Below are 27,608 nucleotides of genomic sequence, written 5' to 3' on the forward strand. Positions count from 1 at the left end.
ACTAACGTAGTAAGGGCTATTTTCGCAAATTTTGACCTCTTTTTGGTATTTTATGTAGATTGTATCAGCCGTTTGCAATTGTAAATTACCTTCTTTGTTCACTTTATAAAATATTACTTTTAAATAATTTTTCAGAATTTTCATGATAAAATTTGCATAAATCTGGAGGCATGGTGCTTTAAGCATAATTTGAATGATCAGCTATGAAAATGATTATTTTTATTTCTTTTATCACATTCTATTTATCATGTTATTGGTTTATGTTCTCTAATTAAGAGCCTACCGCAACGTTTCAGCTTTACTGGTGGAGGAAGACCTCAGGTGCCTCTCCGTGCATCATTTCAGGCACAAACAAGCACCTGAGTAGAACCACCAATGTTACGTAGGCTAGCTGGATAGCTTCCTCACATGAAAGAATCCAAAGTCCCTATCAGGATTCCAACCCACAGAGGTGAGGGGCAAGTGGTTTGAAGTCAACAACTGTAACCACTTGGTCACGGACGCCCCTTGAAAGTGAAAGTGTGAAAAATAATATTCCAAGAATTGACTGATTAATAACTATATTGCCGGACGTTAGAATTTTTTTGGAGGGAAAGCATTGCAGTAAGACTACATTAAGACATCACTATCTTAATAATCAATTTCTATAACACAAGACGGTTCGAAACAAACCAAATAAACTGTCAAAAGTCCCCTTTGTAACATCTAATAATCTTAAGGACTCTTCATTCACTAGTAAATATGGAAATACTATGGCGGTTTGACTTTAATCAAAAGATCTTCCTTTACAAGCAAATTTGGGAACACTATGGTAATTTGACTTTTATCCAAATGTTTTCCTTAAGGTTGTTGCCTTCAAACCACTTGACCTTCACTGCTGTGAGTTCCAATCGTGACAGGGAATTTGGATTCATTCATGTAAGGAAGCCATCCAGCTAGCTTACAGAACGCCTTTTGCACAACTCAGGTGTCCGTTCACGTCTGAAATAATGCACGGATGGGGGACTAGAGGTCTTCCTTTACCAGTAAATTTGGAAATACTTTGCTGGTTTGACTAAAACCCAAAGTTCTTACTTAACCAGTAAATTTGGAAATAAAATGCTGGTTTGACTAAAATCTAAAGTTCTTCCTTAACCAGTAAATTCGGAAATACTATTCTGGTTTGACTGAAATCTAAAGTTCTTCCTTTACCAGAAAATGTGATTATGCAATGCTGGTTTGATTTTATCATGATAACCTCAAAAGGTTTAAATGTAACAATCAATTGTATAATACATAGAATATAAAACCAAACTTTTGGGTGGCTTATTTGAATCTATTTATTCAATATTCTGAGATCATTGAAATATTTTCATGGCTTGCAAATCAGACAAATACAATAACAAATAAAATATACAATAAACTATACATTAAGCACCAATAGGCATGTCATAACATAGCATTTCTTTAAAGACATATCTCAATATATTGTCTTATTCTAGAACACCAGGTCTAGAAACAGTACAGTCACACCTGGGTTAAAAACTCTGAATAAAGACCATCCTGTAAATAAAGACCACTCTTTGACAAAGTTTCACTCATAAAAATACAGCTAAGTAAACCTCAAATAAAGACCACCTGTCTTTAAAGGTCAAATATTGTCACTCCTTTGGATGGCCTTTTTTCACAGGTTTGTCTGTACAAGATAATTACAAATCAATATCTTTGATACAGATTAACATAGTTTAAATAAGGATCCTAATATTTTCCTCATAATGTATAATTATACAAAGCTATACATGTTATTTATAATTAGTAGTATCAGGCAAATTTTAGTCAAGTTCACATAAAAGTAAGCATTGTTTAGTCTTTAATCTTTTTTTAAAAAAAACTTGAGGATTAAAATATATTTTTTTAATAAATCATCACATAATTTTATGTCATTAAAAAAATAAATAAAACAAAAACAATTATGTCAAATAAGACTCTCATACAAGCACATGCTATAACAGTATGATAATTTGTATCAATTTCATATACAAGTAACATATACAAGTAACATAATATTATACAAGTAACATATACAAGTAACTCCAGAAATTAAGAAATCTTTCAAAAAAAGAAAATGTCATCCAGAAAATTATGACAATTAAAACAAAATGTATAAACACATGTAATTAGCACTATAATATATTCTAATATTTTTTGCATATTTTGCCATTTCTAACACATTTTACATATGGCAATCCGGTTCCTTGATAAATAATGTATAAAGAAAATGTTAATTTTACAAGTGAAATATTGTCTTTCTATATATTACATCAAATAAACTGGTATTCTTCCTTCAACATTCTAATTTGTTCTATAATATTATCTCTTGTGTTTTTGATAGTTTTCTGTCCATACAGTTTCCATTTATCGCTTCTGTTAAAACATAGCAGCAACTTCAAGTTTCTCCTAGATGGCTTACAGGTAAGACCTAGAAATGAAAAAAAATACAATAAACTGAAAATGTTGAAAGTATATATAAGATAAATCTGTTCAAAAGATTTATTTTTCTTTCTGTGCAAGCTTTACTATTATCTTTATAGGCATATGTAATTTTTACAATTTAAAACCTTTATTTGTGCACTTAAAGAAAATGGCGATTTTCCAGAATGTTTAAAAAATTATCTCTAAAAAATGACATAAATTATTCAAAACATTGTACATATAAAAAAATTTCCACTGGGTATAATAATCAGTTACCTGCAGTATATGTCTGGTTTAATAGCAGTTTTATTTCTGAAGGTATTGATTAGTCTCCCCTTTGTTTAATTAAATTGCAAATACATAGGATTTTAATTAGAAATACTATGCCATTCCCTTTCTCTTTTTTCTTTATCAAGATAAAGCTGTAACTAAGGGAGATGATGGGAAATGGGAAACCAGAAGAAGAAAAAATCAATCCACTGTCAAATAAAATAAAGATAAGTTTTTTTTTAAAACATCTCCAGACAGACTTCATTTTGAGACTAGAATTGCTAACATGTGATTAAAAAAAACTGATTTTTTTTCAGATTATGTTTCCTAAGTTTCCCTTTTTTTTCTTGTCTTGATATATAATACATGTACGTTCTTTATTTCAAAACAATTTGGGTGGCAAAATAAGTTTTGTATAGAATGCACATCTTCATTCACATTTTTATACACTTGAAGTGGTTTGAATTTTTATCATAAAACAATAAAAAAACCAAGTTTGCATACCTGACTTGGTGTCCCTGTCAACCAACTCACTGTTAGTATGGGAGCCTACTAGGAGGTCAATTGGTGTCATTCTCCACTAAAAGCCCCACTGAAAATAAAAAGAAAATAAACATAAAATTTTAGATCAAGTATTCTGAAACTTCAGAAATTTATAAAATTGATATTCTTCTTCTGAAAAATTGAATTGTCAGACTATTGTCAGATTATTGCCAGTTTATTGTCGGTTTATGACTGACAAAATTCACGATAAATTTTTACTCCTTTACTATGATATTAAAAAGAGTTTCTTTAAAATTAATTTCTAAACTTTCAAATTTCAATGTCAGGGGGTCAAACTGCTGAACTTACGATGTTGGTCAAAGTTTGTCTTTAATTATAAATTATAAAATTAATGACAACAGGATTTAAGAAAATATTTAAATTCCGGTTAAACAGCAGGTAGACAGTGATAAGGCACATCAATATGTAATTAGTCAAGATATATAGTTATCCTCGACTTATTATCAGCTTTTGAAATAGAGAGGAATTTCCTCAAAACTGAGATATCGCAGTTGCAGGTATGAGTCAAATTCACCTAGCTGTATATACAAGAAGTTTATGGCAATGTTGCAGTAATCGCTGCTGAAACTGCTTAAAATCCATAATCATAGTATTCCAGACACAAATTATCATCAAAAATGAAGGAAAAACATAAAATTGTGTGTTTATAATTTGCGTAAAATTTATCTTATCTGTAAAGTATTGAATATATCACATGGGACAACTCATTTGTAAATATACATGACTGATTTACATTCTTGTTACCTTTTGCGACTGTGATCTTCCCGCGACCCTCTGCTGGTTCCAGTCATATTGCATATCCCTGTGTCCCGGCAATGTTGAGGTGCTCATGGAATGGCTTTGTAATGACACATTTTAGCGTACTAACTTGAACAAGTCACTGATTTTTTCAACAGCTTTGACCTTTTTGTGTTTATTTGCCATGTCAATTGACAAACAATTTCTTTTTTAATCTTGTAACATTCAAGTTTTTTATAACAAGATCAATATGACATCTGATATGTTGTCATTAATATAAAACATGTTTTAACACTTTGGTACATTTTGCGGAGAAATATTCTGATAAATTATTATCACAGATTATTAGCTAGATTTACGTGCAATATCGTCACAAAATTTCCTCGGACTGTATCGTGTAGCTTCCAGAAGTCGTAGTAGAGCAATTATCATCATCGTCTCTATGTAACATTACTACTGGTGTTTTGTCGAAAAATGAATGAAGAGCCGAATCTCCCGTATAATCCATCGGTCCTAACCCACCGTAATAAGCACTGCCAAATGATGATCGATTCTGACTCATATTGTTGTACAGACTCGGAATTTGGTCTAAATTTACCGAGCGTTGAATGTTTAAATTTCTGTTTAAAGCAAGGTGACTGTGACTAGATTTGTAGTCTTTGTGTGCTAAGTGGGGTTTACGAGTCCATGGCTGTTTAATATATGAACTGGCGGGCTGGTTGTATGAATCCAGCTGTACATTGTGGTAACTGTGCTGTGACTCGGGACTAGATATTTCAAATAATTTTGGATCATCTGAAAAAGAAATTGAAGAAAATGATTATAAAAGATTTAAAGTTTAAAGTATATAAATTTGAAAACTGTCAATTTTTTTTATTTATAAGATTTTTAGCTTTATTCTTGTTCTTATAAAAAAAGAAATTATATAAAAAAGAAATATCTAAGAAAATAAAAACCAAAGGTTTATATTAAAACAACATGGTGACACTATTTTACATGTTATCAAATCTTTGAAAAGGAAGTAGGTAAAAAATAACTCACCAGCAGATGGAGTACTGAACACATCATCTTCTTCACTACATCCTCGACCACTGTCGCTACCAATTGTCTCCCCTGAACCATCGCTATGGTGATCTTCGTGAACTATGGCTCCATACTGCAAATATTCAAATGGTTACAATATTACAATTATGCTTAAAAATATATTCTCTTTCTCTTGTTTTAAGAATGAAAATGTATTAATATAAAACTGAAAGATGATCTTAATTTATGAATAATTCAACGGAAACTTTTATATTATTACCATAATGTCAAAACTTAATGATTAATAATAAAAAAACCACAAATTTTAAGTTTACCTGTTGCTGTTGCTGCACCCATTGTTTTGCTCGACTCTGAAGCATTATTTGTTGTAACTTGATTGTTTGTAACTGGGCATTAGCCTCGTTTTGGAGTTCTCTAGTGTCAAGGACATTTTGCTGCATTTTCATTGGCTGTTGTTGAGTGCCAGCCTCACTTTGAAAGTCTTGTGAATGAAAGGTACCATGAGACAAGTCAGTGTGGGTAGAGTATCGTAAGGATGACTGAAAACAAAAAGTACATTTGTATTATATATTTGAAAAAAAAATACAAGAAAAAAACCCTAGTATACAAGTACAACATGTACATATAATATAAAGATCTTAAGTTACCTGGTTAGCATGGCGTATGATACAATTTCTCTGTATCAAATGCTAAACTTTCAATTTATTTATCTTCCTATGCTTTAAGATAAAGCACTTTAATTTCATCTCTATCTTTTGTTTACATATGATTCAGTATACATGTTTTTGACAGATCCTTTCAAATTATAAAATTACAAAACCTAAAAATTTGAATGTTCATGTGAGAAAATTGCTGTACATTATTAAGAAATGTATGACAAACTATACAGTATATTTGGGGTAGGGAGTCTGGCTGCCGTAATCACACAATACCAAGCTTATCAGATCATTCAACGGTCTATAAATTTTCTTTTCAGTTTGCGTATCGCTAAATAAAATTAAAAAAATCAAAGGGAAAAAAATTATTGCCTAAATTTTTTTTTCTGTAGATATAATCGAAAAGAATTTATCTCACGAGATCAGAGATTTCTGTTTAAATGTCTTAATTTTCCCTTTGTATTGGCGGGTATAATGTATAAAATATACTCCTGAATTATGAAACCAAATATTTTTACACTGATTACAAAGATTATGAACTATTAAAACCATGCACATTTCACTCCATTATACCTTTAGAAACTCATCTGCTAATTGGACCAAATTATGGCCAATTTAGAAAGAATGGTACAAGTTAATACACCAAATTTCATTCATCATGATTAAGTGCCAGCCCGAGTTAGTATCAGCAAAGAAAGAAAAGTGAGAGTAGCGTCAAAATGACCCTTTATGTGCTTTATTCAAAATTAAAACAGCACAATTATCGGGTTCATCAAAACTGAGCCTCCATTTTTTTTTCACCATTATAAACCTCCATTTCATTTCGAGATATTTCACGAAATAAAATTCGATATTCAACTGCAATTTGAAAACAGCGTGAAATGTATAACTCCTATTGTGAGACGTACTTGATTGTAATTTTAGACACCACATTATCTAAAGTTTGTTGGATAACACTCCTATTCATATATGCTTTTTTCAGGTGCAATTCATATGCTAATAATTAACTATTTAATATGGAAAGCTTCCCAACAAAAAAATTAATGCAAGCTTTTATCATTCTGTAATATGTTTTGTCGGTCCTTTTGAAAACGCTGCATAAATTAAGATTTAAATTACCATTTCTTGTACTGATATCCTGGTATATTTATTAGTTAGGCGTTATTTTTTTTTTCTTCAACTTTTAATTAAGTCCAGAATTGGTTACAAGCATTGAAACTAAACAAATAAGATAAGTTTATTGCTTGACACATAATCTTACACCCATTTACATTTGTACAATAAAAACCTGTTATTCAGGGAATTGATTTTCAGTAAGTAAATACAAAAGATGTACTCAAGAAATGAAAGCTATTATTCAATGTAAATATTATTAAGAGTTACTGACATTATTTGAATTTGTTTCCAAATTGTAGTTTCTAAAAATATTTACATTTATGTAGAAATTATTGTATAATTGTCAAATAGTCAAACTCTTTATACAAGTTAAGTTTACTTATTACAATTGTTGATTGTTTTGTTTAAACTTGCAATTTATTTTATTCAAATTATATGTCTTGAAAATTTTTGGACAATTCAGATATCAATTTAATGTTAATGAATAAGATCTTGTTCACATGATACTCAATAGGTGGCATGGCCAAGTGGTTAACATGTTGGACTAGTAATAAAATGATCGCAAGCTACATGGGTTCAAACACTGTCTGGGGCAAGTTGTTGTTTCCTTGAGCAAGAAACTTTATTCTCATTCCTCAGTACTGGTTGGTTCCAGAAACAGATTCGAAAGTGTGTTTATAAGTGTGTCAATCAAGCTAAAATTAATTTTGTATAAACCAAATGATACTCATTTATGTGTAGTGTAATATACAGAAAAAAATATATACATACCTTTGATGGTTTATCATTTGATGACATTGAAGTATTCCCCATTTGATACTGCTGATGGTAACTGAACGAATCATTGTTGTCGAGGACGAAGCTCACTTCCTTCTTTTTGATAAGGTCTTGACCTTCACCAGAACCGGATGATAGGGTATCGGCAGACAGAATAGTATGGTTTTGTGTAACTTGGCTGAATCCAAAATCAGAATCAATAGTATTTGTTGAATCGTCTGCTTCTTTCATTTTACGCTTTCTGTCCAAGGTACGCAGGACAAGGATTACTGCAATTATGGCACCGGATATCACCAAGGTCACAATCACCACGGCAACAGAAATTATGATGTATTTAGAATTGCTTGAAGCATCGTCAGGTCCGAGGAAAGTAGCATTAGTGTACTGTAGATTGATTTCAAGATTGGTAACAGTCTCAAGTGGAGGCTCCCCTTTGTCAGATACAGCGATGTCAAGACGCATTTCTCTGTTGGAACCGATATCAATTTGATCGGCAAAATGTAAAGCACCAGTATCTTTGTTGATTTTGAAGATACCAAGTTCATTTCCAGCCCTTATTGAATACTGAAGATCCTTGTTAATCCCATCATCAAGATCGTAAGCTTCAATGGTTGTTATATATTCGCTAATGAAATCGGGATACATTGCCGTTACGCTTTTATTTGTAGGTTTCGGAAATGTAACAATTGGGCGATTGTCATTTGTATCTTCAACAACAATAGTTACATGAGCCATACTGCTTTGCTGAACTTCACCGTGATCTGTCACAACAACAACAAAATCATATCTACTCTTTTCTTCTCTATCAAGCTGTTTGTTTGCTTTTAAGAGTCCATCAGAAAAGAGAACAAACGGGACATTGTCAAGGTATTCAGATTCAATGGAAAAGTCAAATTCTGCATTCACACCATCATCTAAATCAAAGGCTTTCAACATTGCTACATCAGTTCCAGTCGGCTGGTTTTCAGGAATTTTAAATCCATGAACTGTCTTGTTGAACATTGGGGGGTTATCATTCATATCTGTCAAGGTAAGAGTAACTGTAGCAGTGCCAGTAAGGGAAGTTGGAACTCCGTCATCAATAGCTAGAACTCGGAATATAACTATTGGTTCCTTTTCTCTGTCAAATATAGCATTGACCTTAACAACACCAGTGTTGCTATCCACAATGAATCGTCCCATAGCATCCTCATGCATGGTGTAATGAATAATGGCGTTTCTTCCTTCATCAGGATCAGTGGCAGAAACTTTCATCAATTCTTCATTGCCTTTGTTGTTTTCAGTTAACTTTGCATTATATTTTGGCTGAACGAAACTTGGTCTATTGTCGTTATAGTCTGAGATACGGACAATGAAATGAGTGCTTCCACTCATGACTGGTGTACCCTTATCGTAGCAAATTACTGTCAGATTGTATGCGTTTAGTACTTCTCTGTCTAAAATAGCATTCACCACAACTTTAAATCCTTTGTCCATGGGAACAACTGAGAAGTGACTGTTTGATATTTCACAGTTTACTTCTCCATTTAAACCACTGTCTTGATCTTCAACATTAACGTGAGCAACGAAACTTGTATTTTTAGCATTTTCCGAAATATTAACAAAGCCCGTATTTCCCGGTGAGATAAAACTAATGCTGACCATTGGAGCATTGTTTCCGTAGTCTTCAATATGAATTTCTACCTCAGCTTGAGAAAATAATGGCACTGCACCATGGTCCACAGCCTCCACGATAAATCTGTATGTCTGCCCAGCAACTGTTGATAGGTCGGATTTCACTTTAAGTTCACCACTTGTTTCATCAATTATAAAATATTCATCAAGAACATCTCTGTCTTTCTGGAACTCACCAATTCTATATGTTACCCTTCCATTTTCTCCAAGGTCACTGTCATTTGCTTGAAGGGTAAGAACCGTTTCCATCACGGCTAAATTTTCTTTGATAGAAACATTGTAAACAGTTTTTGTAAATTCTGGTGTATTGTCATTAATATCTAAGACATGAACAACCACTTTTAAAGTTCCTGTATTTGGGGTACTTCCACCATCTTTGGCGACAATTTCCAGTGTGTAAGTTTCTTTCTGTTCTCTGTCGAGGACCTTTTGCAAGACAAGCTTAAGCATAAAAGTTCCAACGTGATTTTTACTCACGATGAGTTCAAAGTAACCTTGAGATTCTTGACTAAGAAGGAGATGGTAGGATTGGATAGAGTTATTCCCGCCTAAATCTTTATCCACGGCTGGAAGAATATTGTATGATCCGGAACTGGTGCCTTCAGTAATATTTAAATGGTAAACGTCCATGGAAAACATTGGAGAATTATCATTTTTGTCTTCAATGAATACCTGAACGGTAACAATTTGAAAGTAATCATTATCCTTAGATTTCACCGCCACATCAAACACGATCTTGCAGATGACGTCATATTCACAAACACTTTCCCTATCAATCACAACCGAGGTAAATATATCTCCACTATCATCGTTAATACTAAATAACATGCTGGCATCGGTGGGCGGCAAAAAGGTATACAGTAAAATCGAGGTCGTGTGGTTAATGAATGACTTGCTTTCATCTGCGATATTTCCAACCCGTCTTCCACTTGGCAGTTCCTCTTCAATGGTGAACTTTATCATTGGGTTCTCGGCAGCATTCACTATGATGAAACTTGGTATGATGAATGTGATGAAGATTATGGCAAAACAAGCCATGGTTATGATGATTCTCCGCAACTGTCGCTGTTATTTCATGAGCAAATCGGGTTCACAACTCTTCTGAAAAAAATACAAGAAAAAGAAACAACATTAAAAACAGTGTTTTATAACTATTTTTCTCCTAAAAATTTTAAATACTCATGTAAGCATTAAATGTATGGTACAGTAGGCAACAATGCTTCAATAATTCCATACTAGTAAGTGTTATTTCTTTTCCACTTAAAACATGCTCTAAAATCATCTTAAAATACCATATAAACTTTATTGTAAACTTGAAACTACTCTAAAATTCAACCCTCTTTCTTTAAAACTTTAAAATATAATTAAGAAATTTGTGAGTTGATTTGAATGGTTTGTTTATACCAATTTGTTTAATTTAAAATCATCGAAACACATGCAAAATCTCGAACAATCAATATAAACCATTTACACTGCTTTTAGTTTCCCGTCAAAACTCATCACTTGTACTCGATTAGCATTCACTTCAGGTTTTACTAACTTTGTATTCAGAACCCAATTTCAATGTTTTAATAAAATCCATTACCACAAAATCACTAATGGTAAAAAATTCTTTTACCTCTTTTTTTTTTCTTTTCAAATAGATTTACTCCTTAAAAGTTAATTCATTTTTTTTTCTTCATTTCTGTACTGAAGTATTTTGTTTAATCCACTGAACAAATGCACCAATGAATTTATTTTGAATGTAACTGATGACTTAATCGGATGAAAATTTATAACAAAGTTTATAGCATAGTGTGTCTTACAAAGCACGTGTTTTTGAGACCAACATCTAAATCAGTGAATAAATACAGAAGTTTATTTAAACAGTTTCTCAGTTGGTCCTTACCTAATATTTTTATTCAATAAACACTATCCCTATTCTTAAATCCCCTTAAGTGTTTCTTGCAAAGTACACATACTATATTGTAATGGAATTAATTGTCCGCTGTGTCAAGTTTAAAATGCATATTTACAGAATTTGTATCCACTTTTATTCTCATTTTCACCAAACAATTCCCGCTGATGGTTTCATTAAAGCATACAGGCTTGAGTATATTTAAACAAGAATTTGTTCCTGTCTTGTTCAAAGAGCCCTCAGGGTAAAATGATAAATGCCGAACCTGATTCTTCAGTTAGAGAACTAAACCAAAAGGATCCAAACGAAAATCCAGATTATGCAATATGAGACAATATTTTCAAAGTGTGGCTTAAGGAACAAAGATTTAGTGCAAGCTCTCTGTAAAGAGGGTATTTCAATAGGTAAAACATTATTTCTAGACATAAAGATAGTAGAGGGATAAATATATTGATACCCATAATCCTGAATTCAATTTACACCTTGTGCGATGAAAGAATTTTACAATTTACTGATAAAAACATTGAAAATTTTCAGATAACATGTCGAAATCATTGAATGCTTGCTATTGCATAATATTAACATTATTTCTAAAGAAAGATTTTCATCATAAATGATTTAGACTGTCAAATTAAATAGATAAAAATAAAAGTAAATAACATATACAAATAAATGAATTTAAAAAAAAGTGAATATTTACCATTATCTAGAAAGAATTCCAAAGTTCATTAATTTTATTAAAATCATTAACTCCAAAATTAACTTAATTTCATGTTAACTAAACACCTTTAACCACTGGTTGTATTTAAGAACACGTTCCATTATATAATGACGCTGATAAAATTAATCAAGTGCACTTCAATCCCCACTTATGGTAATGTGACTCAAAATAAATTTAAACCATAGCGTGTGTGAGCAAAAGCTATATTATCCTCCAATGGTAGATTTTCTGTGGATGCGATGAAGCGTATCGCACGAAAACCAATACAGTCTCTAAAACCCCTTATGATTTGGAATAAAGAGAAATATTATTGACTTCTATAAATTGAACCACCTCCTTCCTTTTCAATTCTTCGTTGCTCCAAAAGGATTTTCTTAAATACCTGCGTAAATTTAGTTTTTGGATCAAAGACAGGTGTTTTCAGCGTCACTCTATCTTACACTACCTAATATCATTTTGTCATAAAAACTCAAAACAGCATGTAATTTATTACCAGTATTTACTGAAGGAAAAGACACAATCTTTATAAACTTGATGAATATTTAATTACTGAATATATTCAAGGACTATCACTGCAAAATAAAAAAAAACTTTCAAAAAGTTTAAACTAGGTTCCGTTATTGACAAAAAATCTTTAGAATTTAGTACATGTACACACACCAAATATTGTGTAAAAAAAAAAAATAAATAAATAAAATAAAGAAGCAGCAGTTATTATATAGTAATACATATTTACATTTTTTCAATTATTTTTCTATATATAAAATTATACAGTAAAAAATAGTGACATTTTTTTAAATCAATTTTTTTATAACATAAATTGAGTAAAAATGACTTACCAATAATTTTATCATGAAAATTTATTATACTATTTTATAAACAGTTTTTTCCAAATAAGTATAATAGTATACAATAAAATATAATATTTATTTTATCCAACAGAAATTTTAATTTTCTATCTATACATTTATTTGTTTTCAATTTATTGTACATCCAAACAGATGACTTGTTGTAAAGTACAATGTTTTAAAACTATCAAAACGTTTTTATTTATACTAAGCAAGAAAGACACAGGAAATTAACAAAAAGGTCATGCTTTAACACTTTTCCTTATCATGGGAAATCAATTGTTTTTCAATAATTATACCACCTTATCTACATGTTGTTTTACAAATTGATTTCCTGCATAGACTACTGTTGTTATATCTAATTAAGAATTATACACTGTGCTAATTAAATTAAATTGAATTACAAACATGTGACCAAAATTAGCAACATCCTGATTTTCATATCATAATTATAAAATCATTCAAGCTACCAAAAAAAACCTTTTTAATATTTAATAAATGACTAAGCATTTTTTTTTTGAAAAATTATCATATTAGTTCATATTTGAACATATAAATACAAGAATAAAGATAATAAAATTTAAAATATGCTATAATATTATTTTTTGGGGTTAAATTCAAATATTTTTTTTATTGTGTAGTATAAATCAATATATAAAAATAATAGAAATAAAGCAAAAATCATACAAAATACAATACATGTACATACCATAAATTATATTCCAATATACTTCAACTACTAGATATATTAAGTACTTTCAAACAGTCTCTCATTTGAATCAAAATAATTTCCACAATATTGCCTTAATTGTTGTAATGTTCCTTTTTCACACACTTAAGTTTTTATTCTTAATCAAAATAAGAATAACTGATCATCAAAGTCAAAGCAACAACTTTATATCTAGCATCATTCTTTAATCACTTTAATTATGTTAATATTGATTGACTTTAATCAAACAATCATGAACAATTTCAGCAAAATCTTTCAACATTTGCTCATCAGTGTCACAAAATCTTTTATGAGTCAAAATGTTCAACAACATTGATTAATATAGCATCGTTTTTTTATTTTTCAACATTATTTCTTTAAAATCTTTTTTGAGTGAATAAAATTTGATAGTATCTCCATTGATCTTGATCATTTGAGTGATTAAAATCTATGAACATGCTTCTGAATGATCCAGATGATTATCATAATTGTTCTTTTGAAATTGTTTGTTTATTTATCCACATCTGTTGACAATAGGTCTTAATCCTAAGACTTGATTTGTTTGTTTACGGAAATTATTCTTTGATGTTTATAAAACTATAACAGTTTGTCTTTGATTGGTGGTATTTATATCAAAAGACTTTATGGTTAATATCTTCATTAGTAATCAAGAGGACTTTATTTATTGTTATACCCTTTTTATATATATTTAGAAATTAGGGACCTAATAAAAAATAATCTTATTTAGTACTTAACCCACCAAAAGTATATTCTAATTGACCAAAGAAATCTAAAAATCAAATTATTAATGAATTGAAAGGTTTTTGTATAAAGATAAACCATTATAATTATGCTATTAGTTAAAAAGCATAAATAATGGATTTTAAGCAATACACTAAGTATTGAAAACTTCAAAGAAAATCAGATTAGGTAAATTGCAATTAAGGATATGTCTGGGGATAATTCATTCAAAGATTATAATAAATCTTAACAAGAAATTAAGTAAATATTTAGAATATACATACAAGGCCATGGATTCTCACCAAAACCTGTATGTTTGACAATGCATTTCAATGCAAAATAAATACAGGAATATGTAAAAAAAATCTATTTTCAGCATTGGTGACCTTGACCCAAGTGATTGCAGTCCATCCAAGGTATAACCTGCTAAATATGGAAGAGTTTGGTCTATAATATGAGTTACCTTAGAGGAACTATAGGAAAACACAATCAAACACCGAACTACGCAAAGACAGAGCCGCTACTTTATGTGTTTGGAAATCTATTTGGGGGAATGGGGGGTAAAAACTTAAAATTATCGTAAATCTAGTACTTTTGTAATATTCATACCGTAATAAATATTTCATTTCTTTTTGATAAAGCATTAAGAAACGTCAAAAAGAAAGATACAACAATCATGCCCCATGAATTTTTGTATTGTTTACTTGTGAAATTGTATTAATTTTGTCTCTTTCATAAGATTTGAAAATTACATATAAATTACATCAAAACGTTATTTCCATCTGCATACCTTATTATTTTCCTATCAATTTCTAAGACGAAGCAACAATTTTCTGTTTACTCAGGGAATTAGCATTGATCAATGAAATCAAAATTATTAATTTTCTTATCACCATATTGTACATGATGAAAGGTAAAGTATAGGGATGTACTTAATCTACCAGCAAGATAAAGTGACATTATGAAGGTCAAAGAACAACCAAAGAAAAAGAACTTCAAAGTTTGCAAATTTACCGTTGCATTTACCCCAATTTACCCAAATGTCTGGCAAATTTTGTTCAACACCTTGGACCTGGCCACGAAAATGAGAAATATCATTGTTACGTGGGTATATTAAAAACTGTAACGTAAATCATCAATTTGCAAATATGAAAAACTGTTATAAAAAATAAAACAGTTGATTTACCTTGTAACATGTTCAACATCAGGTTTTATCACTAATTCCTTTAATACAATACAGTCGCAACGCAAAGAATAACAAGCCGAGTGTTCCAAACTAACTCTCGATTTGTTACAATACGAACCAAACAGTTTGCCCTCTTAACCGAAATTCTGTATTAACGTTTGACAAAAATCCCTTACGCTGACATAAAAGTCACTTGAGACTTATCTTAATGCAAAGAAAACACAACTTTAAACAGATGTTTTGAAAAAAACATTTCGTAACGTAACACTCTCGTTAATATGGAAGACTGCAGTATCACATTATCATCGACATTAAGCGAAAAAAATCTTCAACAATAGATATCGGTAATATCATTTTCAAAATTTATTCAGGAGATAATTAAATCTGTCATCAATTCACGTAACACTTCCATTTGTAAGGAGACTCCCCCACTGCGGTACAGTGTAAACGATGACACTGTAGGCATTGTAAACGATATTTGTTTTCTGTTATTTGATGCGCTGCTGTTCACGTAATTTTTCTATAGGTAATATGGTAAACTAAAAATAACGTTTTTATAAAGCCGAAAATTATATTCTTCTGAATAAACAAAAACGGTAAACCAAAAAACTGTTATTGAATAAAAGTTCCTCTTATAGTATCAGTTCACACTATTATACTAATATTATAATCAGATAAAAGTATTTTTTATATTTGAAACATGTAACTGAGAAACTGCTTTGAAAAATAAATTTAAAGAAAATCTACTAGAAAAGTAAAGAGAAATACTGAAATAATAAAATATCTGTTTAAAATTGTTAACTTAAATGTACACATTAAATATCTAGTTATTCATATTATAATTAAATTATTACCTTCATCTAAAATCCATTATATTTATTCCAATAAGTATATTACTTTTGTTACCCTTTTTTTTAAAAAAATTCAGAATAAATTAACCTATGAAATGAATGATCTTTACACTTTAACTAAGACTTACAAACCTTCATACATTTTATATATATAGCTTTAAAAATACAAAATTCAAAACAAATTGATTACCTCAAAACAAAGTCTATATTTCCCCTGTCAATTTCTATATGCACATGTATTTCACACTTCAAATCTGTTTGTTGACAATTCTTAATTTAAGAATGACTGCCAATAAAATTGTCAAAGTTTGCCAAGGACGGACGTGTGAACGACAGTATCACAGCCAGACAAGATACAGTCCTGTCATCCGATGTACAGCTGATGGAACTGATTGTATGCTTTTAAAGTAAGACATAAACATCCAATGGTCTATTATATCAACAAACTGGAAATCAGGTACTATTCTGTATTCTCTAAAACTGCCAATGGACAATGAATTTCTGGCATCAAGATTAACCGTATAATAACAGACAAAAATATTAGTGTCAATTTGATTATAATATCTAATTTTATAGAGATTGATACCTAATTTTCACTTATTAAAGGTTTGCTTTATGTAATATACATATGACTTAGGCAATATTACATCCATTTTCACAAGCAATGCATCCTGCCCCTTTGATATCAATTGCAATTGTGCCCCAATTTTATCCTCATTAACACACCATGGCTTTCCTGCTAGAATCTAATATTGATGTCAACCAATACTGGAACAGTGTTATTATGATGTAACTAAAGTTGTAACACCATTATCACTTTTTCGCAAGCGCAAAGAAGAAAAAGGCGGGAAGGAAAAATCCACTAAGCGTCAAAATTTTCAAATTGGTTGAGCATGATGTGACAATATTATGATAGGCCTGCTGTGACAGTGATAGAAACCTGTTACAATAAAACTTCCTTTTCCTTTTTTAATATCTGGGTAATAATAAAATTCAAAATATAAATACGTTTAAACTTTTGGAGACATTCAGTGCGAAAAGAAAAACTGTTGAGATAAGTGTGTGCCAGAGCAAATCGTAATTCAAAACACTAATGTTTAACTTTAATTTAATAATCATTAAAATAATATATACATATTCAGTAACAAATTTACACATGTGACTGAAATCTACACCAAACGGGAGATACAGCAGACGCATAAATAATTTGCGGAACCCTGGCTTCAAATTATCAACAAGGAAACAATTCCTTCCGCTAAAATGCACAATAAGTTCTGGTTTACGCAGATGCATGGATAGAACTACAATTTCTTTCTTTGATTACATCATAAATTATCCTTTTAATATTTAGCGGTCACTTAAACCTACCACTTTCTGTCAAGCAAGCAGATGTTTAAATATATCATTATTATATAATATTTCATAACATAATATGTCAGTGGATATGAAAGTTGACAATTTTCAAATAAGTAGCTGAAAATGATCTGTTTATTAACGTTTTATATGAAATAAAAATCTTTAATTATCAGTTATTGTGTAGTGCTGAAATTTTAGCTTGCATGGGAAAAGCTTGGTAAATTTCTGGAAAATTAAATAACGAAGTAATAAAAGAATAATACTAAAATTATAGTATTCCATACTGAATAAAATTGAATTCCAATAAAATAACATGATGATGTTTTCCCAGGTCTTTTTTTAACTTACTCGAGACGTTCTCAAAATATTTGATAAGATTAAAAAAATTATAAATTTCATTATGTGATTTAGAAAATTAAAGATTTTGATAAAAAAAGTTACAAAAAAATGATAAAACCTCTAAACCAATTGTCAAACCATACCTTAATCAGTCATTACTTTGATAAATGCCCACATTAAAGGGTTCTGAGGTGGTTATTTTCCACCTAGGCCCCATCCTGCCCATTGCCAAAAGGAGCAAATAAATCAAGCCAAAAGTCACCGACGTGTGACAAATTTTTGCACATTTTGACCATTAACTAACCACAGGGCCCAATTCTAACAGTAGTTATTATTTAAGCATTAAATACTATGATTAACAATAACAGTCAAGAATTGAAGGCCCAAAGGGTTTCAGAGTTAGGTACAAGAATGAAAGATGTTTCAGTCATAACAAGGCTATGGGAAGAACTCTAACATTCTTGTTAAATGATGCAAAATGAACAGAATCGTAACCTGTCCATAACCTGTCCCAAGACTCGTCCACATCCTTCTACACGATTCAATTGAGCTGCTTTATATATTTGAGCTGTTTCACAGCAAAACCAACATAGTGTGTTTGTGACCAGCATGGATCCAGACCAGCCTGCGCATCCACGCAGTCTGATCAGGATCCATGCTGTACGCTTACCAACTTTATTACAAGTAGAGAAACTCAGATAGCGAACAGCAATATTAGACCCTGATGTGACTGCGCGGATGCGCAGGCTGGTCTGGATCCATGCTGGTCGCAAACCTACTATGTTGGTTTTGTCGTGAGGCGGCTCATATTTAGTTTTAACAGGAGACAAACAGAAGAACAGAACATTCCTTATCATCAACACAACTAGAACAGTTTTCTGTCATTTGAACATTACGATTATAACAGTTTCAGCTTAAACTTTAAAAGTATTTTTTGTCGGCATAACTGACTAGCAAAGCAGTTGATTGGCTTATTTTGCTCAACAACTCAGAACACACCAATAACAGATTCATACTTAAATAACTTTTGTCATTCTAATAAAGTAAATAATAATCTAAGAAAAATATGATTCACAAGCATAAATTTGGTTCCAGAGATCAGCATAAAGTCAAAAACTTGTTCATACTCATTACTAACTTCTACAAGTCACACTTTCCATACACATGCAATATTCATTTTATATTTTCATAATTTGTTTTGTAAATTATTACTTCTTTTTTTTCAGTCATACGTCACTCATAAATAATCCGTCTTTATAATAGAAACTGACATTCCCGTAACCATGCAAAACTTTCGTTGGTGATTTATAGATCACTTTTATTACCAAATCATAATTATTTTTGGTATAATTTAGAATTTTTTATATAATTAATTTTAGCATAAATCAAAATACTTTCAAGAAAGAAAACAAATATTATTAAGATATCATTACCAATTTCCCCTATCAAAACAATGAATTTTGCCATCAATATTCCATCTTCCAAATTTAGTACGACTAAAATTAAGCCCTACATGAATATTTAATTCCCTTGCCTTTTGTTAACAAGAAAGGACTGACAGAGAAAAAACACAACAACTTTATGACTATGTTATCTTAACAAAGGCAATTAAAAAAAAAATCCTTGTTACAGAATTAGAATCAGGGTATATTGACAATATCATTCCCCTAAATCAGTAATATTTTGGTGACAACTCCATTATTACTGACATAATGAAAGGTGATGAAAGAGTTATGGCCCTTAATATTGCTGGGGACAATAGATATTGACAGTTATCTTTATGCTCTATGGGTAACATCAGATAACCTGTGCCCATTAAGGGCTGTAAGATTGACAGCTTCCAAAAAAAGGGCTGACAGTTTATGTCCTGTGAACATGTGTACAGAATAGAGATGTGAACATCATTAAAATATTAGCTGTCAGAATTAAAATTGCAATGTTGCAATAGAATGAATTAATAACATAAGTTTAATCATATACATGTATAGAGAGATATTCAACTTTTCACAAATATAAGAGATAATTTTACTCATTGCAATTAGGGGTTATAAACCTGTCACTTCTAGTTGTTGTTTTTATTGTTGTTGTTTTTTCTTCAATTTGATTTGATTGAAATAATTATATATACATGTACATGATTGTATATACTGGTTATAAATATATTGGAATGCAAACATCATTGTTTAAATCAAGGCATGAATTTCATATTTGTAAAAAGAGTATGGAAACCCCGAAATAGCAACACTGAAAACATTTTATAAACATAAAAAATAGGGGAAAAATACTTTCAATAATGCAACCAACGTTATGCAGATCAACACTCGGAGAAAAAAATATCATTACAAAAAATGTTGTCAAATATCACATTAGGATAATGGTAATGGGCCTTTAATGAACATTGAAACATTAACACATTAACACATCATGTACTCTAAACATGCTATTCTTACATTCTTTGACCATTAACAATGACCACAGCTGGCCTTTTTTGTACAGTACAGAATGGCAACATTTACATATTGAGTATTATAGAAAATTACTAAAAAACATGGTTTGCTCTTCACATGTCCATTAGCTTAAGTAGATTCTGTTTTTGCCTTAATTTGTTTTCGTTCATAAAGACAAATGGAAATGCAAATTAGTTTTCCCACAATTTATTGCTTTGCTTTTTGTACAAAAAAAAACAAAAAAACACAAAAAACTGATACCTAATAATTATAATAGTCTGCATTGAAGCAATTTGAAACAATTTCAATGCAGATAAAATATTGTGTATGCAACATATCAAAACAGAAAAAAAACTTTTCAGTTTATATATATTCTTATTTTCTTCTTCAAATTTCTTTTAAAGTGAATATTGTCTTTGATATCTATCCAGATAAAACCCACTGAAGTTAAAATTTTGTACTTAATTGTAACATGATCTGTCCACGGAGAGCACGCTCAACTTTTCTCAGCACAGAATAGTTAAATAAAGGCAATCGAAAAAGGGGCATAACTTTCCAAAAAAAATTTCTTATGATTAGCTATACCTTTTTGAAATGTTTTTCTTTTATGACAATAAACATTTATAAAACGTTTGAAGTGAATAGCTTTATAAGTTTTTTGAGAAAAAGGACCTTCATAAAAAGATTTACGATTGCCGCCACCGACAAGAGAAGGTCATGACAATCACTCCACTTATTGTTTTTTCAAAAAGTGGAGCTAAAAAGAAATGGAACACTATTTCTGTCACCAACTATGTTTTTTACCTCCTCAGTGAAAATTTCCTCAAATATACATCATAATTAAGCCCCTTTAGATTAATTAATATTGAAACTAACATTATTCTGTCACACAGATGCCAATATCATTAATTCCCTTTACCTACCACTTTCCCTAATCCCTGTATTACCTAATCCAAACACAGCAGTGAAGAGCACTTGACAGAAACAACACAAACGGCCCACGATGCCCTATCTAACCATTGTTTACTCTGAGGAAAGCCCTTGTCGAAATTAAAGCCATGTTTCACTGATATATCACAAACTTCTTAATAAATAATCATGTTTGTTTAACCATTATACGGTAGCTAAGGTTTAGGTGGTGAGCCAACTGTTCTTTATCTAAATCTTCGGATGTAGAAAGCTAAATAGAAAACAGTGTGTTCACCATCATTTATCATACAAGTCAACATTTTTCACCTTACATTTTTCTTTATGGGAAGTGGACACATTAAAATTGAAAGAATGGAATGTAGAAAATTTTTGCACAGTATTATTTTAGTCTGAATACTATTTGATGCATTAAAACGTTATTTTCTCTCTTTAAAGTACTGTGAAAATCATATTAAATTATTTTGACTTCCTAATCTTTTCTTAAAAAATAAACAACAACATTTTTTTCAAGAAAAAACAAAAACAAAATAAAAACAACATCTTAACATTTTAAATTACAACAATATTCCATTTCTTCTTCTGTTTCATCTTCAAATTCATGACATTTCTTAAAAAAAAAATTTTTTTTCTATCTAAAAATCATGCCCATAAAGAAACAATCAGCAACTAATTTACAGTAGATACTTCTAAAACTACTCCGCAATTTATAAAAAAAATCAAACTTACCATAAAAGTGTAAATTATTCCCTATCAACTTTGGAACAAATATATGACTATTACACACCAACATGTAAAAGTATCCTTTCTGTCTATATTTCAGATATATATATATTACAAATGTCACATTTTCCGAATACAAAATCTTTAAATGACTTTTCCTTGTAGTACAATGTTACAGTATGAATGTCGGACAATTCAGTGTGTCCATCTACGACATTGGCTCATTTATAACCCTTTACTCCAGCTGTCCAAAAAATAATCACTTTCGCTTTAATACCAGACACTGTGACTATACACCAGTGGACCAACTTTTTAAATACAAGTTTACATCTATCTCTTACATTCATTTATCTGTAAAATCTCATTTCTTGATCTTTTTCACTTGATTTCTCATTTTTCTCATTTATCTTTTAAACTTTCTAGATCAGTGTTACATAAGAGGGAGCCTAAATCTTTTCAAAGATTACATCACCATTATTCCACCCCCTAATTGATTTCTGTCCACAGTGAAATTAAATCTACAATTGAACAATTTTGACTTAAAAGACCGCCTCTCTTTGATCTAGATCAGAATCATCTGTATCTTAAATGTAATCAAGGTTACATCTTCAACAAATTTATGGTTATCAACTATAAACACCTTATCTTTTATATCTTGAACTTTTAATTGCCTAAAGCAGTAACTTAAGTTAAGCTTTAAAAGTCAATTTAATTCTTAAATACAACTTAACAACTGACTTTTCACTCATGTACAGTTTTTATTTCTTCAAAGTAAAGTGTATAATTTTTTAAAATTTTGAATTTGAAAATTATTGCCATTTTCACTGGGTTTTGTAATTTTCGGCCAAAAAAAAAACCCCTGAAAAAATGTCAAATATTAAAGGGCTCAGATATTAAAAGGAAAGGTTAAATTTGATGACACTCAATTGCATCATTAAATAGTTAAAACAATTTCAATAATCCATGACAAAATTTAACCTGTAACCGTCCGCCTACTTGGTGTCACCAAATGTACTAAAGCCACTAGTGTCGACATATTAGTGCCATCTGATCAAAAACTGCACTGTTTAGCATTCTGTCCTATATATTTTCCCCCTCAAAATGATAAATGCTTTTTGATTAAAAGACTTAAATTCATTTTAGATATTTAGCTCTTTTTATAAATAAAATTTTATTGTCTTTGTATAATATGGTAGTCTGTCATTTTTGGGACAATCTGATACAAAAGATTCAAGTTTTCAACTAAAGATATCATACTTTTAAGATTCATCTATAAAGTTTAGTGGCGGCGTGGCCAAATGGTCAAAACCTTGGACTAGTAATCTTATGATTGCTGGCAGCATAGGTTCAAACCCTTGTCAGGAGCAAGCCATTGTTTCCAAGAGCATGAAACTTTACATTCATTGCTAAGTACTCCAATTGGTTCCAGGAACAGATCTGAGAGTGTATCAAAAAGCTTATCACAATCAAACTAAAATAATTCAGTAAAAACAATAAAGCTGTTTTTGAGCTATAGCTATTTAAGGCAAAGTATTTTTTCTAAGTTGAAAAGTTACTGAAATAATACTAATCAATAATTATATAAAGTAATATCCATGTATCAAGAAATCTTATTTTTGCAGTTTGTACAAAAATGGACTGTATAAAGAAAATGTGCAGTCTATGAAATTTGTAAAATTGTTAAAAACGTTTCTTATTTTGCTCTATATTGCATTTCCAGTATTATAACAATCATGTTAAATATTTCACTAAATTTCAAACAGGAGAGAAAAAAAACTACATGGCACCTTACTTTTACTTGTGTATTTTTTCTTTAAATATTAAGGGTATTTCAATAAACTTTTATAGACTAAAACTTTTTATCAAAAACAAAATTTACACACAATATATTTTGTGAGCGTAAGCAAACATTGGGCAATTTTCTCATATAAAATCATTTAAATTTATAATTGGTGAGAAAAAAAAAATCTTTAAACATTATGGGAATAATAAAATTATCATAAATTATATCATAGATGTATATGTGAGATAACATAGATAATAAAATATAGATGATAGGTGAAAACATTTATATAGCCTATAGCCAGTTACTGTTCTCACATTTTTTCTTTTCAAAGTTTGAAAAATATGTTCCTTAAACTCCATGGCAACAATATTTCTAGACAGCATTTTTGCAGAATTATGGAAATTTTAACATTTTTGACATTCTTCATCATTATTTCTGCAATTTTGACTTTTTTTTATTAAAATAACTTCCCCAGTCTCTAATGTCTTTCTTGACAGAGTATAGCACAGAACTATATTTTATATGAGCCGCGTCATGACAAAACCAACATAATGCGTTTGCGACCAGCATGGATCCAGACCAGCCTGCACATCCATGCAGTCTGATCAGGATCCATGCTGTTCGCTTACAAACCCTATTACAAGTAGAGAAACTGATAGCGAACAGCATGGATCCTGATCAGACTGCGCGAATGCGCAGGCTGGTCTGGATCCATGCTGGTCGCAAACCCATTATGTTGGTTTTGTCGTGACGCGGCTCATATCTACTTGTGCAAAGCCGGCAGTCCAAGAGGAGCTGATCAAAATAAGTGATGAACATGGACAGTGTAATCCCCATCAATGTATAAAAGGGGTGTGGTGAGATAATTTTAAGGGGCCAATCTGATGAAATCAAGAATCAAGAAACTTCCCTATCTCAATCTCCTGTCATCATATAAGATGCCCCTCACAAAAAAAATCTTGGTATTGTTCATCCTGATCCCTATCTAGCAAAGATGGGGTGTGGTAGGATGAAAATTAAGGGTCAAAATGATAGACTGATATATCAACATTACATTATCTGCATCTATACTGATGAAAATCTTATTTTTTGGGGGAAGTGATAATTTCTGGGGGACATTAGAATGACTGGAGCCAAAATTATGGATACATTGTGATAATGTTAGAAGTTTTGACAGAATTTTGCCTTAATGGTGTTAGATAAGTTGAGTAATTAATTTTGCACTGTTGTAAGAGTAGAGTCATAGTGTCTTAATAAGTTTAAGATAATCATCACAAAATAATTATGGTAAGTATATTACCATAATGTACCATCTGAATGCAAATCAGGTATTTCCTGCTGTATTTAATATAACTATCCACACAAAAAAACATTTGAGCCACCATTTGAACGACAAAACCAACATAGTACGTTTGCGACCAGCATGGATCCAGACCAGCCTGAGCATCCGTGCAGTCTGATCAGGATCCATGCTGTTCGCTATCAGTTTCTCTACTTGTAAAAAGGTTGGTAAGCGAACAGCATGGATCCTGATCAGACTGCACAGATGCGCAGACTGGTCTGGATCTATGCTGGTCGCAAACGCACTATGTTGGTTTTGTCGTGACGCAGCTCATTTTTCATTTAAGAGTGAACTAATATTATAAAGGAGATTATACAATGAGTACAGAATATCAACTTCTCACGAATATGAATATTACTTCTCATGAATATTTCAATGAAAAAAAAATTCTCTATTTCATCATAGACAATAAAGTAGCAATTTGTACAATTCACATTTGAAGCTCTTGTGAAACAGTCAAATATGACAACTTTTGTTTAAAGAAAGTTCACTAACTTACCATGTGGACAAAAAGGCCAAAAAAACCCCACTATTCCTTAAATCATACAAAGTTCATTTCCCTCCCTTATAAAGAAATATTCAAAACCGAAACATTAACAATACACAATGTTTATACCTTAATGACTTTTTTATTGACTTTAGTCTATTACTAAATATCTAAAACAATTACCCTGTCACAGGATTCAATTAGCCAATTAAGAAGGAAAGTGTCACAAAACGTTTTAACTGACAGAAATCGTGTTTTCCTTAAACCAGATCAGTTTGTTGGGTAAGTGACACGTACATTATAGAAAGTAAAAGAAAATGGTTAAGTAGATAATTGTAGTCATGATTGAATACAATTCATTCATCATATCAGGCAGCCATGAAATATGGGTATTTATTTACGCTAGTAATAAGTATCATTTTTATGTTTACGCAAAATTATACAAGTTTATTAATAAGTAAAAAAGTAAATTAGGTCAACATTAACATTCAATCCCTTCTTTTTTGAAGTTTTAAGTACAGTTTGTAAACCAGTCTAAAAATGCAGCAGTTTCATTGGTTAAGTTTGAATAGAATCATTGAATTAGCCAATCAGATGCAAGAATTAAGGACTGGTTCCTTCAATACCAACAGCTGCAAAAGATAGCTGGAATGAAGTAGTATACTGTATACAACAACTTCTCAGTAACATTTCAATTAAAATTTTCAACAACAGACCTTTTTAAAACACAGACAAAGTTTATAAAAACGTTTTGTCTTCATCAACTTAAATTGACAATTGATGAAATAAGAAATCAATATATCTTTTGTAACAGCACTTCAACCCCAACCAAAGAAAATCTTATCAACTGAAAATATAATTATGTGAATGCGCAAATTTCATAAATCACGAATTTATTAACACTATAAATAAACAATGATTTGTATTCACACCTAACAGCCAGGAGACTCAAATAAATAAATTCAAAAGGATGCACAATTTTTTTTTAAATGATGATCACCTGCTTGTGTTTTAATTGGCTTTTTACTGTACATTTGGAGCTGTTTGTGATATATTTTATTTATCTTAACACTGATGTGGGGAAAAAAGAGTACACCAAACTGGCAGTGACGGTCCTAGGAAGTATCAAAGACATTGCAATCTCTTATTAGAGGTGGTCTTTTAGTACCAGTTATATAGATTATAGCTTAAATGAGAAAAAATTAAAAGGCACAAAAAATTTACATAATTTACAGTAATGCTTCAATATTTTGCACCTGGCTTATTATTATTGGTATTAAAGCAAAAACGTTTTTGCCGTCTGTCTTCAAAAACAGCAAAAAATGGCAGAGCATGTACCATTAAACATGTATTCAGCAATTAAATTTTAATTATTGTCAATGCCATGTTTATCTGAAGTAAGAAACAATAACCCATTTACACAGTTCGTCAAAGTCCCGTTTTTGTATATAACCCATTTCATTTGGACTGAATACTTCCTATTATATTACAGAAAAAACCCCAAAACGTTAGGTCTTCAGTTACGTTTGTTTCATTTATACGAATTAAATTTTATCTTTGATTAATCTATGAGTCAGTGAGCAATTACTAACAATACAGTCTGTGACAGGTGATGTCAGTGCATGTATTTTAATCCCCGATATGTTTCGTCATGACCGCCAAAAAAAATAAAAAAATCACAATCATTAAAACATAATCAATCGACACTGGGACCAAAAATTGACCAATGTATAATTTTATAATCCATTTTGATTTTTGATACATAAAATATATTTGAATATAAAAAGTCATTAAAAGCATCCCATGAGTTTTATTAACCCCAAATGATTTAACAGATATAGAATCATACTTTTCCTAATGAAATGTTCTTTATATGTACAAAAAGCTCATATTAAAATGTCACATAATTTATAAGACTCACATTCAGTTAATCCAGCAAAATTCATTTCCACAGTTTT

At 30.6% G+C, this 27,608-nt stretch overlaps 1 protein-coding gene across 5 annotated transcripts; it reads right to left on the reverse strand.

Moving 5' to 3' along the window:
- Positions 1–1,301: 1,301 nt before the first annotated feature.
- On the reverse strand, positions 1,302–22,155 carry LOC132739616 (protocadherin-11 X-linked-like). 5 transcript variants are annotated; one of them, XM_060727366.1, is made up of 7 exons: positions 22,042–22,155; positions 7,611–10,391; positions 5,382–5,606; positions 5,065–5,179; positions 4,030–4,818; positions 3,226–3,313; positions 1,302–2,458 (listed from the first exon to the last, which is right to left on the reverse strand). In XM_060727366.1, exons 2-5 carry the CDS (start codon positions 10,326–10,328, stop codon positions 4,394–4,396), a joined length of 3,483 nt encoding a protein of 1,160 aa, XP_060583349.1. In that variant the 5' UTR covers positions 10,329–10,391; positions 22,042–22,155; the 3' UTR covers positions 1,302–2,458; positions 3,226–3,313; positions 4,030–4,393. The 5 variants fall into 5 exon arrangements, with proteins under 5 accessions (XP_060583349.1, XP_060583347.1, XP_060583346.1 ...); XM_060727364.1 differs by lacking the exon at positions 22,042–22,155 and adding an exon at positions 15,393–15,542; XM_060727363.1 differs by lacking the exon at positions 22,042–22,155 and adding an exon at positions 13,466–13,844.
- Between the last annotated feature and the right edge of the window lie 5,453 nt (positions 22,156–27,608).

Source organism: Ruditapes philippinarum, unplaced genomic scaffold (assembly GCF_026571515.1).
Source record: "Ruditapes philippinarum isolate M1 unplaced genomic scaffold, ASM2657151v2 ctg948_1_1_1_1, whole genome shotgun sequence".
NCBI lineage: Eukaryota > Metazoa > Mollusca > Bivalvia > Venerida > Veneridae > Ruditapes > Ruditapes philippinarum.